An 18038-nucleotide genomic window follows, 5' to 3' on the forward strand; every position below is an offset into this window, starting at 1 on the left:
TCTACATCCATAGTTTGAGCCCTTGTTCAGAGCTTCAGACCACAAACTCACCTGCTCCTGGGTCATCTTCTGCAGCTGTTTCTCCCAAGCTGCCCGGTCATCATCCAGGTGATAGGAAGCAGGTGGGGTGAGTCCACGCAGAATCAGGGGGTCACGGTCATGGCAGAGGGCTGTCAGATGTCCAATGTACAACTTCAACTTGCTACGGTTCTGATCAAGTTCTAAGAGGGGCTGAATTATCTGAAATAAGGGAACAGAGACAATAAGGAGCAGCCTGAGATCCAAGCAGCAGTGAAGGCAATGATCAACTTCTAATTTACAATCTTGTTCAGCTTTATACTGGAATAAACCTGAATATCCTCCCTCCCCTTCAGTACTCCTATCCCATAACCCAGCAAGCACCCAGCTGAATCAGAAAGATACCACTAGGGGAAGGGGATGTGGTGACGATAGCTGTCTGATTAGTGTAGGAAATAATGATGATATGGGTAAAAAACTAAACTGTTAAATTGAAAGCATCAGCTGTACTGATTTTCAGTCAACTATTTCAACTCCTTGCTTTAAGGATTTTCTTTTCCTGGTAAAAGGTGTCTGCCCACACTAAGGCAATAGAAACATAGGTTTTAACTCATTTTGCCAGCAAACATTTCACTGTAACTTATATATGCAGTAAACATATTCTAAAGACAGTAGTTTCAAATGATGCCAAGTTGTTTGTTTGCAAGATGAACATTTTCTAGTGTAGAAAATGGAGATAGACACATCTTAGCCAGAAAGTTAAGATATAGTTTTCTATATTGTTTCTATAGTTAAGATACACTACTCTATAGTTTTGAGAAGGCAATGACTTTCACTTATTATGTGATCCAGACTCTATAGAACAGACTGAAAAACTAAAATCAAAGGACTTTAATAAGTACTATTTTATTTCGTTATACTTTACCCAATCTAAATTTAATCCTCGTTCCTCATTGTGATCCAAGCTGGAGTCATACAGTTCCCATTAAAAGTATTTGAAGAGCCATTTTTCATTTGTTTTACAAAAACATAGAGCTCAAGTGCATAAATATATACCATGAATCCCTCATTATGCTCTCCCACAAGAACACTGCTCTGTATTGTTCTAGGTGTTTATGGGCACATATTCAAAACCACGGTAATACAAAACTTGAAGGTTTGCAGCTGATGAAAAACCAAGGAAGGATTGGGTTTAGTGCCTTCTCTCCATAAAACGAGGTGCTGAAGCAGTGATGTGCACCAGGTAGGAGAACTGGAAAGCTTTGCCCCAGTACTGGCAGCTTGTCTTTGTGTTCCCAGGCAGGAGGCTGCACCTGCTGTTAGTGGGATGGGCATATCTTTTCAATAGGACACCTCTGACCCTGCTAATGAATAAGAAGTGAGATAATCTCCGAGTCAACAGGAACAGGGTGCTGGCACCGCTTTCAACAAAGACTCTAGCTTCGACCTCTTTTAACTAGGCTGTCAGGGCTCACTTATTTTGCTTCTAACACTGTTCTACACGGATTAATTTCTGTAGAGTGAGAAGATCTGAAGCCATGGCTAAGCAGCTAACTAATGTCAAACTCCCTGTCCCACAGAGCATAGCTGCACTCAGCAGCCTACAGCAGAACATCAGGGTGCTGGCACCTATGAAAAGCCACAGCACAGGGCTGCCACGGTAGAGGAAACAGACAAGAAACCTGCAGAGAGAGTGAGCTCACATGCTTTTTTAAAAACCATACTGCTATGTGCACCCTCAGGCAACACCTGCTTGCAAATATGAAGGCACATAAAAATAAGGGTTTGATGTATCAAGCAGGGCAGAATACTCTGCTTTCCTGTATACTGGACAACAGAAAGGGATATTTTAGTAGCATCAACACAGTTATATTTCACTTCCATCACCGAGCACAACTGTATTGAGCCAATTATATCCATTAGCTTTGGTTGTTTGCTGAATTTGCACCATCTACCCCAAGTGCACATAATTTGGGTTACCTAGATTATGACCTGAAAGTGTACTCCCTATGCAGGTGAAAAAGTGATGCTTCTAACTTCACTGATGTCTTTGCTGTCTTTCTTACTTTTCAGTTTGCCCACAGAGGGTATAGTGATGGAATATCACATCTTATAAAAATGCTGTTTTATAAAAATGTAAAAATTAAGCAGTCAATAGTAACTAGCTGCCCAATCAATGTAGCAGTTGCCTTGTATTCTTCTCAGGTACTGTAGTCTATTGAATATCCATCAGATGTGTGGATTTCAGTCTGAAAAAAATCTGACTTGCCAACCTTCCTAGCTAACCTTTGTGAACAGAAACTCTCCCCAACAAAGAGAATGCAGAGCTATCTAGCAAATAAAGATTGAGGATTTTCATACAACAGCCAAATTCGATTGCTCAGGGACAAGTTTCCTTTTTGAAGCACATTCCTCCTGTACCCTTCCCCCTTACCTCAAGCTGGAAATAGGCCAAATGAGGCGTGTGAAAGTTATTAACTAGCAGTCCTCCCAAAGCTGTTCGCAGAGCAATCATTCCTCTCACTTGGGATTCATTAAATCCTGCCAGTCAAGTAGGAAATGCCCGTATATCTGCGTTCCTGCCATATCTAATTTGAACTACCCACTTAGCAAGAGGCACCACACTTCCCACACAGCAGAGCTGCCATTGCCTTATCTCAAGAGGGTGTAAGAGCATTTGCTAAGTGGAAAGGCAGGGCAGTGCTGGATTCATAAACCACATCACGTTCTCACGAGCAACTCAGAGCTGTAGAGCCTTCTAGGAAAACAAGGGGCAAATAGAGCAAACACAGGAACATCTTCTAAAGTAGCCTTGATTCATTAATTGCCCTGATAGGTTTAGGCCATCCTCATCAATGCATGGAATGAAGTCTGCTTAATGTACTCTCAAGTACAGAATATTGTTAGTGGCCAGCTAAGTTTGACCTCATGTTTCCCTAAAAAAGGCAATCACTGCAACGCTGAAGCAGAAACATGAAATGCCTGAAAAATCTCTGATGCAAACCCAACCCACCGATCAAGACATGTGGGAATATATTCCAAACCAATTTCAATGTGGAAACAACATGTTCAGGTTTTTTGAGACTTTGCAGAGGTTTTTTTCATCTTTGAGGATGACAGATGTGAATCTCATTGTAGTGTGGCAAGTCATTGGGGGAAAAAAGAAAGCTTTTAAATGAAATTAACCCTGCTTCTTCAGTGGCATTCCTTGCTGTTGTACAGTGGTCAGCTCAAACATGAGAAAATGTATTTAAAAGTTGTTTATTATAAGAGTCTGCATTTAAATACGTAGTTATATATACTGCACAGATAAGAAAAGGTACTTGTAACTGAATGTGGTTGGCAAGAGCTATCTAAATGTTTGGACGCTTTTACCGTGAAAGATGAATACACCTCCCATACAGAGAGTGTGGTGTCTGAAAGTTTGTCTGAGCAGTGTCTAATGTAAATATGCACAGACACATAGGTGGTTATATGAAGAAGAAAGCCAGTGAATGGGTGGTATAATTGCAGCAGTGTCAATCTGAGACAAAATGAGATATTGACTATCCATAGACATCTGTGGAATCAAGTATGGTTTTAATCAATGTGTAATAGGACTCATTCACCACAACCACCAGCTTTAAATTACGGGTTCTCCAGGCAGAGGGGCTAATGACCTGGTCACCTTCCTCCCTGCTAACATTCCCTTCCTCTTTGAAGGAAGCAATCACTTTTCTTCTTCGGAACTAAGTAATTAACTTTACTTAGTTATCTTAAAAGAATATGTCTCAATTTTTACTTAGCGATAAATTTGCAGCTCACATTTTGAAGAAAGTCTTAAATGCACCCCGAGAAGCTTGTGTGTTTTTCCAGCTACATCAGTTGACCTTGTAAAAGTTACTTCCTTACACAACTTGCCTTACTCATCAGAACCACACATCAACATGCACATTGACGGGAGACCAACAGCAGTAAACTTCTCTGTACAGATACATGTCAATGATTTCTCTGAGCAAGCAAAAAGGGAGAAATTAGTATCTTCTTGACACAGCAATGCCAGTACAAAGTACCATACATACACTTGGCACTGGCGTGACTGCTGTCATGCTCCTGTATTAGCTTGACTACTCTGCTTGCACGTACTCTGCTTGTGTATTTTCACTACAGAATAAAAGGCCAAGTAATGCAGAGAAGGGGTCTTCATTTTGCAATCAAACAATTCAGTAGGTTTTTCTTGACTTACAAATCTCTACATATTTGAGAAAAATCCCTGGAGTAACAACTATATCAAGAAGAAAATAGAATTGTCAGGTAATCTGAGGGTCCAAGTTAACTAATGTGAGGTCAAAATTTCACTGGTTTTGTACCAAAGGTGTTAAAAAGAAGTGTAGCAAGAATCTGAAAGTTTCCAAGGAATTAACCAAGTTGAGAAATGCTCTAGCTTGCTGGCCTGGTCTACAGACCTTGAGTGTTCTTTGTAGATTCTGCAAAGGTACAAACCTCCAAGGAATTCAGAAAAAAACCACAACCAAAAACCCAAAACACTGCCAAAGACCTGTTCAAAACTTCATATTTGATATAACAAATGTGCTTTGAAAACAAGTTAAATTGAGGTAGCCCTTTATCTCCCATCAATCACATTTTTCACATGGGCATGGGAAACTATTTTAAAACTTTGTTACATACAGATGTGAGTCTGTTACCCATGACAAACCCTGCTTCCCAAACTACCATTACACAGGAGAAGACAGGCTCAAAGTCTGGGTAAATACGTGTGTTCGTTAAAGAGAAATTATTCCCTGGTGGACCTCACAAATCTAACAAAAGATGGAGTGGCTCAAGAGTGGGTCTTCAGATACCTCCCTATTTCTGGGTTTTATTATAGATATTACCAGACAAGAAAAATTTGCCAATGTAGCAAAATATATTGAGAGATATGGAAATACACTAAAATACTGAATTACACAGTCTGGAAGAATTCGTTTGGCAAATTGAATTATGCCTTCTTGCACAGACCATTTGTGTTTGTTTGGCAACAAACGCAAGGATTCAACTACAATCATCTTGTAACCATTGAATGCAATGGAGTTTTATGAGGCATGAATTTGGCTCAGAAAGTGCAAAGCTTTCCCAAATTCGGAACAATTTATTACTGATGTCTTCCCTTCGTTATTTTAAATGGAAACAGAAGAAAGTTCTCAAAAAGACACTGCTTGACCTCGGTTCAGTTCAGCTCAGTTCACTGCTGTACGGAGATACTTGGTTTCTTCAGAAGACCACAGGGCAAAAGCTCAGGGATAGGCTCAGTTTTCTTTAGATTTGTTTTAAAGACAAAGAAAAAAACCCCAGGATTTAAATCTAACCTTCATCATTTTCTCCTCATAAAACAAAACAAAGCAACATGTGTGAGGAGCTGAAAGAAATTCTGGCTATTTTGACAGAGCTGTCTTACTCAGTTCATTTCTGACAGAATCAATTAGGAAATCAGTTTAATATAGCAAATTCTTTTTGAAATTTTTATACACCATGAACAAATCCCATGGATTAATGATTTCCAGAGTTCACCCTCTTCACCTTGGGAAAAATCCAGACCAGAAAAAAAAGAACAGAAAAAACACAAAATGGGGAAAGTAGTTTTGTCATTAGTTCCCTCTGTTTAAATAAAATCTTTTTTTTCTCGTAATGTAGGTGAAGCAAAGAATTGCAGTGGGTTGGTAGGATTCCTAAAACACTGAAAATGAACGAGTAGTTAAAAAATACTTTTCTACATAACAAATCCAGAAGTGCTTTTTCATGACACTACTAACTTTTGCTTACATGGGCTGTGGAGCAAAAGCTTGTGGAGAACCATGTGTGGAATAGCAGGGACTACTGTAGATCAGAACTTAATACCCTGGCAGGACTGTATCTGGACCTTGGGGGAATATGAACATTGCCTGCATGCGGCTTAACTTTACTTGTTTCATCGATCCCTTTAAAATGCAAAAGCATTTGTCCAAACCCTCCCCCTAAATACAACTAATTGTACTGTGCACACATCGCATCTCTATCTTCTATACCACTCCAAATGCCTCTTTGCTAGTTGAGGCAGAGAAATCTGTGGCATAACTGCAAGATGAGATCAGAACATACAATTTGAAGTGGTGTTTTATTTGTCTTAGTTTTCTTTTGTCTTCAGGATTTCTTGGGAATCCAGCAACCCAGCAGCTTAGTTACAGAGTAAAACAGGATGGGCAAAGTGGGGTGAGATCTACAGACAACCTAAAATCTTCCACTTCAGTACGTGAAAATCTCCTTCATTTGAGAATTTTGTTCCTATACGTTGCGTTAGTTATCAGGTTAAAATTTTGAATAATAGATTAAATTGTGTAAGCTGTGAAACTGGGTAGTCAGACTTGGGATATTGACTATCAGAATATCGTCAAGAAGATCAAAAGCATTCCCACAGTGAGTGAAAATAGTTTAAAAACTGCTTGCAGCTTGGACATGACACTATGGATTTAAATACCATCCTCCTGATCAAACTTTCATAGGTGTAAACAGGCAAGTTATGATTTCACAGAATCCATTAGGTTTTATGCTGATTTCTTCTCTACAAGAACATAGGAGCTTGAGAATAACAACCTCTTGCTCATATTTCTGACCCATTCAAGCTTTTTAGCACTTGTTATCTATATAACAGTGAATAAGAAAGCACACACATTCCCTGCTGTACGGTATTTTGTCTATTGCCTCTTCTTATTACAAGGGATAAAAGGAAACGGTGGCTAATATGCTTTTGTTTGAAAGCAGAACATGGCAGTACATACGCTAGGAGAGTGTGTCCATGGGAATGCTTATGCATCAGTGACTGCATTCTTCTGTCTCCTGCTGTCTGTTCCATTGCTAATGGAAAACAGAAGGTATTTCTTAAGTAGTCTACCAGAGGAGACATTCAGTGCTTTTCTGTTCAGATGAACTATAACCTCCCTGTCCATAGGTGATAGGAAGCTTTGTCTCGTCCATCTCTAACACTGAGTCTTCATTTTGCTGTTCCAGCTCTACCTGCTACATGACACTGTCAAAGCAAAGGCACGTGAAGCCACCAAACGTCTGGTTTATCAGCCTTCAGGAATTCTTTTTAGAATTATTTGCTCTGCATTCAAATACAAAATCCCAGTATCTATTTCTACAGATGCAACTGTAGTAACTCTTACCTATATGTTGCGTTAAACCATCAGATGTGGTTAGACTGCCCACTGTGAGCTGGAACTGTAAATCCTGACATCTCCATTAGTAATTATGAACTTTATGAGCCAGGAAAATACAGCGTCTAGATTGGCTATGTGCCCTTATCAGTTTTAATTTTAGTTATATTTCTCTTGAGCTTATTTTCATAGCTAATATGCTGGAAAGCAGGTTTGGGCTTGATTCTTTCTCTAACATTCTTAGTCTCTCCTCTCTCTCAGTTTCTTTCCTCCTAACTGACAAAAAAAAAAGTTGTTGGCATCAAAACCCCCAGTCTGGCTGCAGCTATTCCTCTTCTATCTCTGGCTATGAGTGCCAAGGCTGAGCAACCCTCTCCTTTATGTCACCAACAGCGTATTCATAGTTTGCATAAGCTTTTGGCCTTGCATGATGGCATTCTGGGATGCGGATGAGTGTTATGAGAAATCTAAATGGTAGAGTAATTGGGAGATAGGACACACTGGCACACAAGCTGTAAGTAACTTAGAAGTGGCCTAAAATAAAAATGCTTGAATACAGAATCCCTGCTTGCTATAAGGACCAAGTCATTAGCAGGAGATCATACCCAGTTGCAAATCAAAACAGAAAATAAGATGCAGACCTGGAACAATCTCATTTGGTAGAAATGAATGATGGCCTTTTTGCAATTGTTTTGCTGAAAAGCACAAATCTTTATAAAAAGAAACCAGCCATCTGTTTTGAATGTAAGTATCTACTTGTGTTCTTTGATCTATAAGAATAATAGGAAGACAGTGATACAATCCAGTTACACCTCTGTTGTGAGTGCTTAATTCATCCCAGGGCTGCAGATTACAAAATTCCATCTGGAAATCTTAGTCTTATCACTCTGGGATCAGACAGAAGATGAACAGTGTATCAAGATCAGTTCTTTTGTGCTCATAGATATAAGATTCTTGGACAGAGAATATTTTCTTGAAAGATAAAATAGTTATTAAGATAGCAAAGTAATAAAAGAAACCAAAGCTAGCCAAAGGACTGTTCCCAGAAACAGAGAAAGGACCAGAAGCAGAAGCTGCCATAATTTTAAGGACAGCGTTTTTCTCTAGGCTGACCCATCCGAGTTTAACAGTACTTACTGGGTAAAACATTACATGCCAGTATGTGTATAGAATAATACAGAAAGGCGTGGTTAACCAAATTGGAATGGTAAAGGATTAATCATAAAACAGAATATTAAGCATTACTTAGGTTATTCGCTCCACCATAACAAGATCGATACTTATACTAAAGTGAGAAGGTCACTACAAAAGGCTTTCCATTATTCAGAGTTACTACAGCCAAAGGCAAAAAGGTTATCCTCTGAAAAAAATCTTGAAAAGTTCTGAAAAGAACAGATAACTGTGGTTATCTGTTGCAGGATTTTGAATTGTACATCCTCAGAGCAGTAATTGTCAGTCCATGAACTCTTTGTCTCTCCTTGCCCGAACTTGATGGTACAGGAGGACCTGTAATTATCGAGACAACTGTATTCAAAACACTGCCCTTGTAATGACTAATTAGTTACATCACGTTACTTGAGTGCATCAAATTAGGGTTCTTAATAAAGGGTTGTCCATTTGGAAAGTGGGAGTGAGGAATTCTGGCTGTTATCAGTATGACAAAATCTGGCATCTTATCTCTCAGTCAGGCCAAGTGATAATGTCTAACTAAAATGAGATTATTTCATGTATCTGTCTTCCAATTTTGCACAGGGTATGTCTCTCAGGCAAGCATTAGACACATTCATTCACTGCATTTTCATATGCATGAATGAAGAACTGTAGCAGACATAACAGATGACTATCCACTACGCAGTTAGTCTGTAGATTTTTAGAGAGGGGAAGAAATGACTCTTCAGAGGCGAAAAGATGACAGTAAAGAAGAAGAGGCAGTGGTCTAAAGAGCTTTGTTCAACATGATGGAATGGCAGCTCCTCGAAACGTTTAACATATGGATTATTTTCCCTCTTTTGGGAAGGAATAAGTTCTTGGAAGGAAAAGGAAAAAGTATTAATAAATTGAATCAAATACAAATCTAACATAATTTTGGGAACAAGTTCAAAATGAGGCATTAGAATCACCATCATATCACTGTAACAAGACTGTTTTAGAGTATTGTGTAATAACATTTCCTAGCACTTACTCTTCCCAAGCAGAACTTCCACTATACAAAAACTTCAGCTCAATTTACAATTAGAGAATTTGAGACAGGGTGAAAGAGAACAAGTGAGTGGTTGGAGATGATGCCAGGAAAGAATTTATCTTCTGAATCGTGGTCTAGTACTGTGTCCAGTAAATGATATTGTAGTATGAGTCAGGCATGAAAGCTTGGCTTTTTTGACCATTTTGCATGATCTAACAATTAGAAAGACCATATTGAAAATAAATGTATTTAAAAGGCTTACGAGGTCACAAGTGTAACAAGTGGCAATACCAAGAATCTAAAAGAAGTGTGACAGTAGGATGAGCAGCTTTTTACAATGCTGCAAGCGCAAAATATGTCTTGTGGAAAGATCACATTTATGCACTGAATGAATGTCTGTGTAATCATTTGAAAATGGAACTCACCATGAATAAGATATTTACTTTGCTAAAAGGAATGAGCACATTAATCCAAGCACCAAACAATGTAAATAAAAAATGAATATTCTTCTTAAACTACTCAGAGACACTTTTAGTTTTGCAGCAATCTCAACAAAAAGTTCTTGGCGTTTGACAGCTGTGCCAAAGGTTAAATTAAGTCCTGAGATAGCCTGCCCTCAATGTCATTATTTCTACCCCTCTTACTCTACCAGCACAATAGTTAGAGATCTTCAGACTGTTGCTTGTGATCTACTTCTGCTACTTTGCTCTATATCTGTTTGAATAACTGTATATGCTGGCTGACCAGGTGTCAATTTGTTGTGCATTTCCTTTTAGCTGTAAAATGCAGTAATAAAAATCCCCTCTGCAAGAAAAAGGAAATTGCAAATGATCATCCTGGGCATTCCTAAGGGTGAGATAAAATTGCTCAGTAGATACAAGTTAGAAACTCATGACTTACAACCTTGAACACTCAGCTGATTTTTGCACACATCTACTAGTCTAAGCTTCTCTGTGAGACGTAACTGTGTAACTGTTTCTACTGTTCTTACTATAATTCTGTTTAAAACCTTTGTCCTAATAACCATAATACATAAATGTTGTTCAATCTCCATTGGACTCTAATAATCACAAATGACTCTCTAAAATGAGACTCTTTTTGGAGACAATTAGTAATCAAAGATGTCTTTTGGAATATTATGAGCTTTTGATTAAAAAAGTATAGTTAAAAAATTCAAACTGAATCCATTAAACATTCTTCATATTGATGACTCTCCCTATATTTCAGTTCTTAGGTTTAGATGACTCTTGCTTACAGAAAAACTCTCAGCAAAGTCAAATTAAAACATTAAAAATGTGGTCTTTGGTACACAATGCATACTTGTAATCTGGTGATGTTGCAAGTTATAATTTATACTAGTTTTGACAAGGAGTCTGTGAAACATACTTGAATTGACTGCTTTGCAGTTCTCAATGATACAAACATTTTCTTGTTTTGACTTACACCCTCTTTCCACCACAAGATATCACCTCTGAGAATTTAAGAGATGTGTTAAATTATGTTAGTGTCTTCAGCAGTTAACTCACAACACTTAATGCTTCTCTATTAAAATTTGTCAAACTCAAATGTCACAAAGAAGAGGCTTTTTGTCTTGCAAGATTTTTATGGTAATATGAACTTGCCAATATTTTCATCATCCTGCAAGTTCTCAATTTTTATGCACTCCAGTTCAATCCTGGCTCTTTGGCCATTTCACTAGTACTCTAACATGCATAAAATTAATTTTCAGACTTTGTTCCTGGAATTTAAGCACAGCAAAAGGAAATGTTTTGCTCCTTAGCAGGCACATCCGTGACTTCAGGATTTACTGGCAATCGTTAATAGAAAATGCTTCCACAGTATGAGCTCAAAAAGAAAGCTCCTATAGTGACAGCATCTACTAGGCTTCCACTCCTACTGCAAGCCAGTGCCGTGGAAGATGGGAAGAAAAATGCCCTACAATAGCATGCATACTTAAAAATGCACATACAGTGTGTATAAATTACATACCAGAATAAATCTCTTAGTTCTCAGAGTTTCAATTTTGCTCTTCCTCTGTTCTCGCCCTTAGCATTTTTTTTTCTGTCTTTGCTTTTCCCTGTGTCCTTTAATCTGATTGTTTTTCATTCTTCCAACCTTTTTTTCTTGTGATCCTATGTTCACCACACCCATTTAACAAAAGCAGTCTTCAGTTCTGCTGGGCAGAGGCGAATCATAGACTCAGAGAACGGTAGGGGTTGGAAGCGACCTTTAGAGATCATCTAGTCCAATCCCCCTGGCAGAAGCAGGTTCATAGCATGGCTGTGCTTCACAAGAAATCTACATGAACTGAGCAGCTTGAGAAGTTTATGAATGGACGTTTTGCTGCTTCCTTTCTCTCACATAGCACATACATGGTACTTATCTACAAGAAGATACACAGGCATATACACATATTCTTCCCAATGTATTAGATATCATAAAGTGGAAAGTCATATTATTTTTGATAAAATTGAATTATAACTAATTAAACCATTTGCCAGGCCACTTTAGCATCTGAGAGAGACAAAAGGTCATCCTCATGAGAAAACATGCTACACTTGAATATAGAGGAGGATAGAGCTCCATCTGGGGAATAAAAGGAGTCATAAGAAATGCAGACAGAAAGGAAACATGACTAAAGAAAAAGGCTAGGAAAGACTCAGGATGAAAGATGGTATTTATATTGAACTGTAAACTGAAATGTAAACTACCGTTCTCTGAAACTACAGGAAGGGTGTACATGTTCAGACACAGTGCTCCATTTCAGGGGATCTGTATCTGATAATGCTGTCATGTACAGAATCAGTATAATTAAATACTAAATTCAGTCAATTTTAGAATGCTGAAAGGGAAAAGCCTTAAACTCCCAAATAGAAAAATTAAATCATGCAGTTTGCTATTGTACATGTTTTGATGGTCTCCAGTACATATTTTGATGGTCTTCAGTATTGACCAGAGGTGACTATATCCTCAGACCTAAAGAAACTATAAAAAACAAAGTTATCATAAAATCCTACGCTATTGGTCATTGTTTCATCATTGTAATACATACATTTAATTTAAAACACACAGGTTAGGGACTCTGCAACTTGCAACATTTTTGCTTTCACAAAGAGAATAAGGTCTTTTTTTTGAATGTATGTGGAATATCATGGTAAAAACACGTACTTTGTTGGAAATAACTGGCTTGGGGGGCATCAGTCACCTTTATACTTTCCCTGTTGATGTATGCAAGGCAATCTTGAGGCTGACATGTTTCTCAGATGTACGGCAAGGATGCTGTCTACGTCATTATTTTGACTAGGATATTCTGTAATATACTTTCCTGAGGAAAATGCCTCAAGTACAAAGTGGAGAGAGATGCTGTATTTGATGTGAATCACCAATTAATTCAGTAAACTAAGGGAAGCTATACTCTCAGCACAGTTACGTTAATGAATGTACCAGCGGATGGGAGAAAAAAGTGTAAGTTCTTTCTATCACTCCTGTCTACATGACCTCCATGTTTGTTTTCCAGGGAAAATCACAACTATTCTGACTTTCACGGTGAGCATCTTCTTTCTTTTAACCATTTACTTACCTGATCTTTCTTGTTTAATTTCTGTGCTTCAGCAGATCTTTACAAGCGTTATCTCCAAAACTTTTAACATCATACACTAACACACAACCATTGCAAGAGTGATTCAAAAAGAATGTGAAATCAACAGCGAGTGTAAATTAATGAAGCATTTTATCATTTTTTTCCGCTAAGATTTTCACAGTTCAAACCCCAAGGCATGAAATTCAAGTTTGGATTAATTTTTTCAGATGGTCGACTTGAAAAGAGGGATCGGATCTATACAGTGAAACAGATATGTAAGTCTACAGTTAATTGAGCAAGCGTGAAGAGATGAGAGAGTAGCTTAATGTTCAGTATTTTACAAATCTAATCTAACGTAATAATTTCCAGAAATGCAAGGGTTCAAAATTTCTACAGAATTTTTCAGAGGAGTTTTCTTCCAAATAATTGATATGGAAGAATCAAATTCAGAGAAAAACTGAGAGGCAACTCAAGTGAAATATTTTTTCTTAAAAAGAGAAATGAAGAAAGGAAAAGTTTCGTATAACTTTTAAAATGTTGTCATTGCATCTCAAACCTTTAAAATATTTTAAGTACTTCAAATAAATTTATTCTGCTTTAAAACTGATACTACAAAGCATAAATGAATGCTACGTACTGTAGCCTAATATCTGATATTTGATTTTTGTAGCTCTATATCAAGAGTCCTGGTCAGTAAAGAATGTTTTTTTCTTTGCTGGAGAATAGAGATGGGCTCTGTCCTGTGTACTGCTTCCTCTTCTGGAAATGGCAGTTGTGGTCATAATTTGTCAGCAGAAAAGAAAAAACTGTGTATGTGGACATAGAGAAACAAAATGTACTTTAAATGACAAATAGCTACCAATTTCTCCTCCACTGTTTTGAGAGAAGGAAGGAGATGGAAGAGAGAAGGGAAGGTTAAGAGGTTATTCCTCTTTGCCTTCAAATTTGCAGAAAATTTATATTCCTGTGGTCCATATCAAGAATCATCTATTCTGAACTGATAAATATCTGCGTCTAGTTAGGTCAACATGCATGGCAGCAATCTCAGCAGCAGATCTCAACATGCTTGAAACCTTCAGGAGGAACATTATCTCCGAGCAAATTCTTTACTAACCAGAATCGAAAAAGCATACATCGATTTGGCTACAGTGCAAACTGCTTTGAAAAAGAACCCGACTGAAAACATTTCCTCCATGAAGTCAATGATAAATGATATGAGAGACATTTCCTGTTCTCTCGTACACATTAAGAGTTTGCTTTGCATAGAAACTCAATTACATGCCCTGGAAAGTTCTCCCCACAACACAATGAAACAATGATGTGATGATTAGAAGAAGAAAATCACAAATTACACATAAACACACGAGAAGTACCTTCATGCAGAGACCATGCAAGCAAGGGGGAAGGAGCACAACCACGTTTCACAAAACACACGGGAGAGGGATGTGAGCGTGACTGTTGGAAACTTTTCTATTGGCAAGAAAAGTTGATTCTCACCGTTCTGAACAAAATGGCTGAACTAAAAGCATCTGACTGGTTATGCCCAAATACCCTCCTCCTCATCCTAGGAGTGCAGAGGTGGCAATGGGAGAAAGGCCCCAGAGCAGCATGGGAACGAGATAAAAGAGTTGGTTAGTATTAAAAGCACATATGTAAGTACAAACAGTAGTTCAAAGTGTTTAATTCCTTTCGTGATATTCTGAGCCACCCTGAGATACAGCTTCCTCTGCTCGCACGTAGGCTTCCTCAGCTTTTAAAATGCTCCTATGCAAAGGCAAGGTGCAACCAGACCCTCCCCCCTCCCTCTGCCCCTGATCACCCTCTTCTGTGAGGTCTTTGCAAGAATGCCCTTAAATGTTTAAATTTTATCTTTTCTTTACATTTTATCTTTTCATTTAATCCATGAATGCTGTGCTGCATTCATTTGCAACGAGGTACTACAGTCACATTCTGGAAATGGCTTCATTTCTCTACAGGCTTGCAGTGTAGAAACAACAGACATCTAACATTTCCTCCAATTTATGATTAGGAAAACCATTTAATTGGCATTATTAACAATTGCACTGTCCTGAAGAAGATAAGACCAACATTTTTCCAAAACATTGCAGAAAATTCAAGCCAGTCAATTTATAGTGCAGGAGGGTATTAAGATGAAAAAGGGAGCTACATTCAAAATGACTTTATTTTAATTCATTCCTTTGTATGTACCCCTTATTGTCTTCTGATGGACATAAAAAGAGATTTTTAAGGATATTTCTTTGCAAGGTGAATATGTAATTGTTTTTTGCTGTTTTCCTCTTGGACTTTACTCATAATTTCTGCATATCACTAGGTTGGTGCATGGAAGTGCAGAGTTAAGATGCCTTCTTTCAGATCTCAGCAATTTCTAGATGAGCTAGAGGGCAAAGCGGAGTGCCAAACATTCCTTCAGTTTGTCAAGGCAGTGATTAATGATCACAAATATTTTAATTAAACCGGAATGGATGAGATTACAACATGGGATATGCAATTATGTTGGCATTTTCTGAGCTACCCAAGGGATAGGTAATCTCTCCGATAGTTATCAAGCACACGGCTGTGCTTTGCAAATGACACAGGAGGCTCCTCACTGCCTTGGAGATGGTAAATTGATTTTCCTTCAGTTCACGGCCCATTGAGTTTGTGAGGGAGCAGTCTGTGCTCATTTGGCACAGAGGCCAGGATTTCCTCATGGGAAATGAAGGGAACTGCTCGTATGCAATCCATAGATCAGAAAGCTGATCCTGGAGCGTGATTTCCTGCTACTGAAGACAAGAAACACTCCTGGACACACTCAAGCAGTAAACCTGAGTGACTAAACTTTAAAATGCCAGACAGGACTCCAGTCTTGCATTTTAAGAGAGGAACATTTCTTTCTTCCCTTTCATTGTCTGCCTCCTCTTCTCCACCCACTTAATAACAGCTTGGTACCAGAAACTGTTTGTTCGCATTTCAGGAGTTTTCAACAAAGCTGGCACAATGGCAGCATCCATTTCTGGTTTATAACTGCACCCTGGAATGCCATTTCTGTTCCAAGGTACTGCAAGCATGTCAGGGAAAATTACAAGTGACTCAAAATAATCACCACCCATAGTAAAAATTACTTTAAAAGCAAAAAAAAGGAGAGAGACATTACCTGGTCAGGGGAGGGCTTGTGGTTGGTTTGGTTGGAATGGGATGAGGATTTGAGGTGGTCATCCTCATAGTTGTCAGCCATCAGCTTCATACGATTCTGAGTCTATTAAAAAAAATAGAAGAATGTCAGTCTATCTTCTAACGTGATCACAGGGACTAAGGGGAGTACGATATTTATGCTATTCTGCACATCCAAAATCCAAGGAAAAAAATAAGACACATGCATAAAACATTACAGTAGAGAATTGGTAAAACTGGGGAGACACATTCCTACATCCCTTTGAGGCCAAATTAGTTTTGCAATTAAGTGGCTTACCTGACTTGTACCTCTTAAAACTTATACTGTACATCTATGTACAAATAAACTAATTTATTCTTACAGACCCTTGGGATTAAGGTACAAACATCAATTTGGAGAACAATTTCATGAAACCATCAGTTAGATGTTCTTAAGTCAGTTAAAATCCCTCCCAAAACATAAAGCTTTTTTTAACAAGCTAAAAATAGGTTATTACTTAAGAAGTCCAACCATTTTCAACACGTAAATCACTTTTCAATTGATATACCAAAGAGCAGGAAAATTCTGAGACTGGTCAGAAAAATGTGAATTATAGAAAAGCCTTCCTGTAAGGATATAAAAAAGTTATCTCTTTTGGAAGAAAAACTGACACAATAAAAATCTATAAAATAAAAAGGCAGTCAAACAAGGAATTAACAAAATATGAAACAAGTTCCTTAATGTTTCTTCAACTCCTCCAGAAATTTCAGATTCCAGAGGACATATCATTTTAAAAAGCACAAAATATAAAACAAATTGTGGAAGAATAAATGGAATACCTTACTTCACTCTAACCATTCTAGGTAAGTAATTCAAATAAGCACTAAAATATACTACATGACTGTGTCTGCAAAGGACAGCGTTAGCAAAATAAAGCCCTTTTAACATTCTATCCTGAAATGAGGTTCCCAAGCACCTACAAACACACACACACAGAAACAAGAAAAGAAAAGCAACTAGGTAAAATGTTCCACCTGCCCAGCAGAGCTTACAAGCACCATCGAGTCAGCAATAACACCATAAGTAGCCTAGAGGAGACTCCAAAAGAGAGCTGGGTCTAGGGTCTTGCAAAGTGACCTGCCATCCCTGCATCAACTGCTTCACTTCAAGTTATCTGGGTGCCCCTGTCATTGGGCACTCAGAAATGGTGCAGACTCAAAAGAGACTGATGGCATTTCTCTTCCCAGCTGATATGGTAGACAAAGTCTCATTTTGAGCTTTGTGAAATTATTGTATTCCAAAAAATAAAAAGCCTAGCCAGACCTATATTAGATACGATACACAATAAATTATGTATAGCTAGACATATTAAATCATCAGAGATGCACTAAAATGAAATGTCTTAAAGGAAAGCTCAAAGCTCACTGTAAAAACGCCAGCTGTTGATTCAACCCCTTCATAACTGCATGGTTTCTCACTAAAAATTCTAATTTTAACGAGCAGCTCAAAGCCTCAGAATGCAGTCTCTACTTGACTTTACTCAGATTGTTACAGAAAAGATCCAGGGTTCGAATCTGGATTTTATTTTATTTTGGATTAATTTAAGAAAAGCTAATAGTAAATTGAGCCTAAGCAACAGGCAATTTCATCATGCTAAATCTTTATATTGTTTGCTCCCTTTTGTCAAACAAGTTTTGAATTCCAAGTCTGACTCATCATTCATAAATCACTACTTGAAACATGCTACATTAATACTTAAACAACCAGCTTATTGTAAAAGTGCTTTTTCCATATTTGTTATTTTATTATTTTTAAGGTTGGTGCTCTAACAATTTCTTCTTTGCAATGAGAGCTACTGATTTTAAATGATTTCACATTTCTCTGGAAACTTTTGGTTTTGATAATAACAACTTCTTAAATGACTTTGAGCATGTATGT

At 37.9% G+C, this 18038-nt stretch overlaps 1 protein-coding gene across 3 annotated transcripts in view; it reads right to left on the reverse strand.

The window, feature by feature from the left end:
* Positions 1–18038, reverse strand: part of ERC1 (ELKS/RAB6-interacting/CAST family member 1) — a 300129-nt gene that overhangs the window by 16580 nt on the left and 265511 nt on the right. For all 3 annotated transcript variants that reach the window (XM_062010118.1, XM_062010103.1, XM_062010110.1), the window contains 2 exons: positions 16104–16205; positions 52–240 (listed from right to left, as the gene is read on the reverse strand). In XM_062010118.1, the coding sequence (XP_061866102.1) occupies positions 52–240; positions 16104–16205 (291 nt within the window). The remainder of the gene's footprint in view (positions 1–51; positions 241–16103; positions 16206–18038) is intronic.

The sequence above is a fragment of the Colius striatus genome, chromosome 1 (assembly GCF_028858725.1).
Source record: "Colius striatus isolate bColStr4 chromosome 1, bColStr4.1.hap1, whole genome shotgun sequence".
NCBI classification, from domain to species: domain Eukaryota; kingdom Metazoa; phylum Chordata; class Aves; order Coliiformes; family Coliidae; genus Colius; species Colius striatus.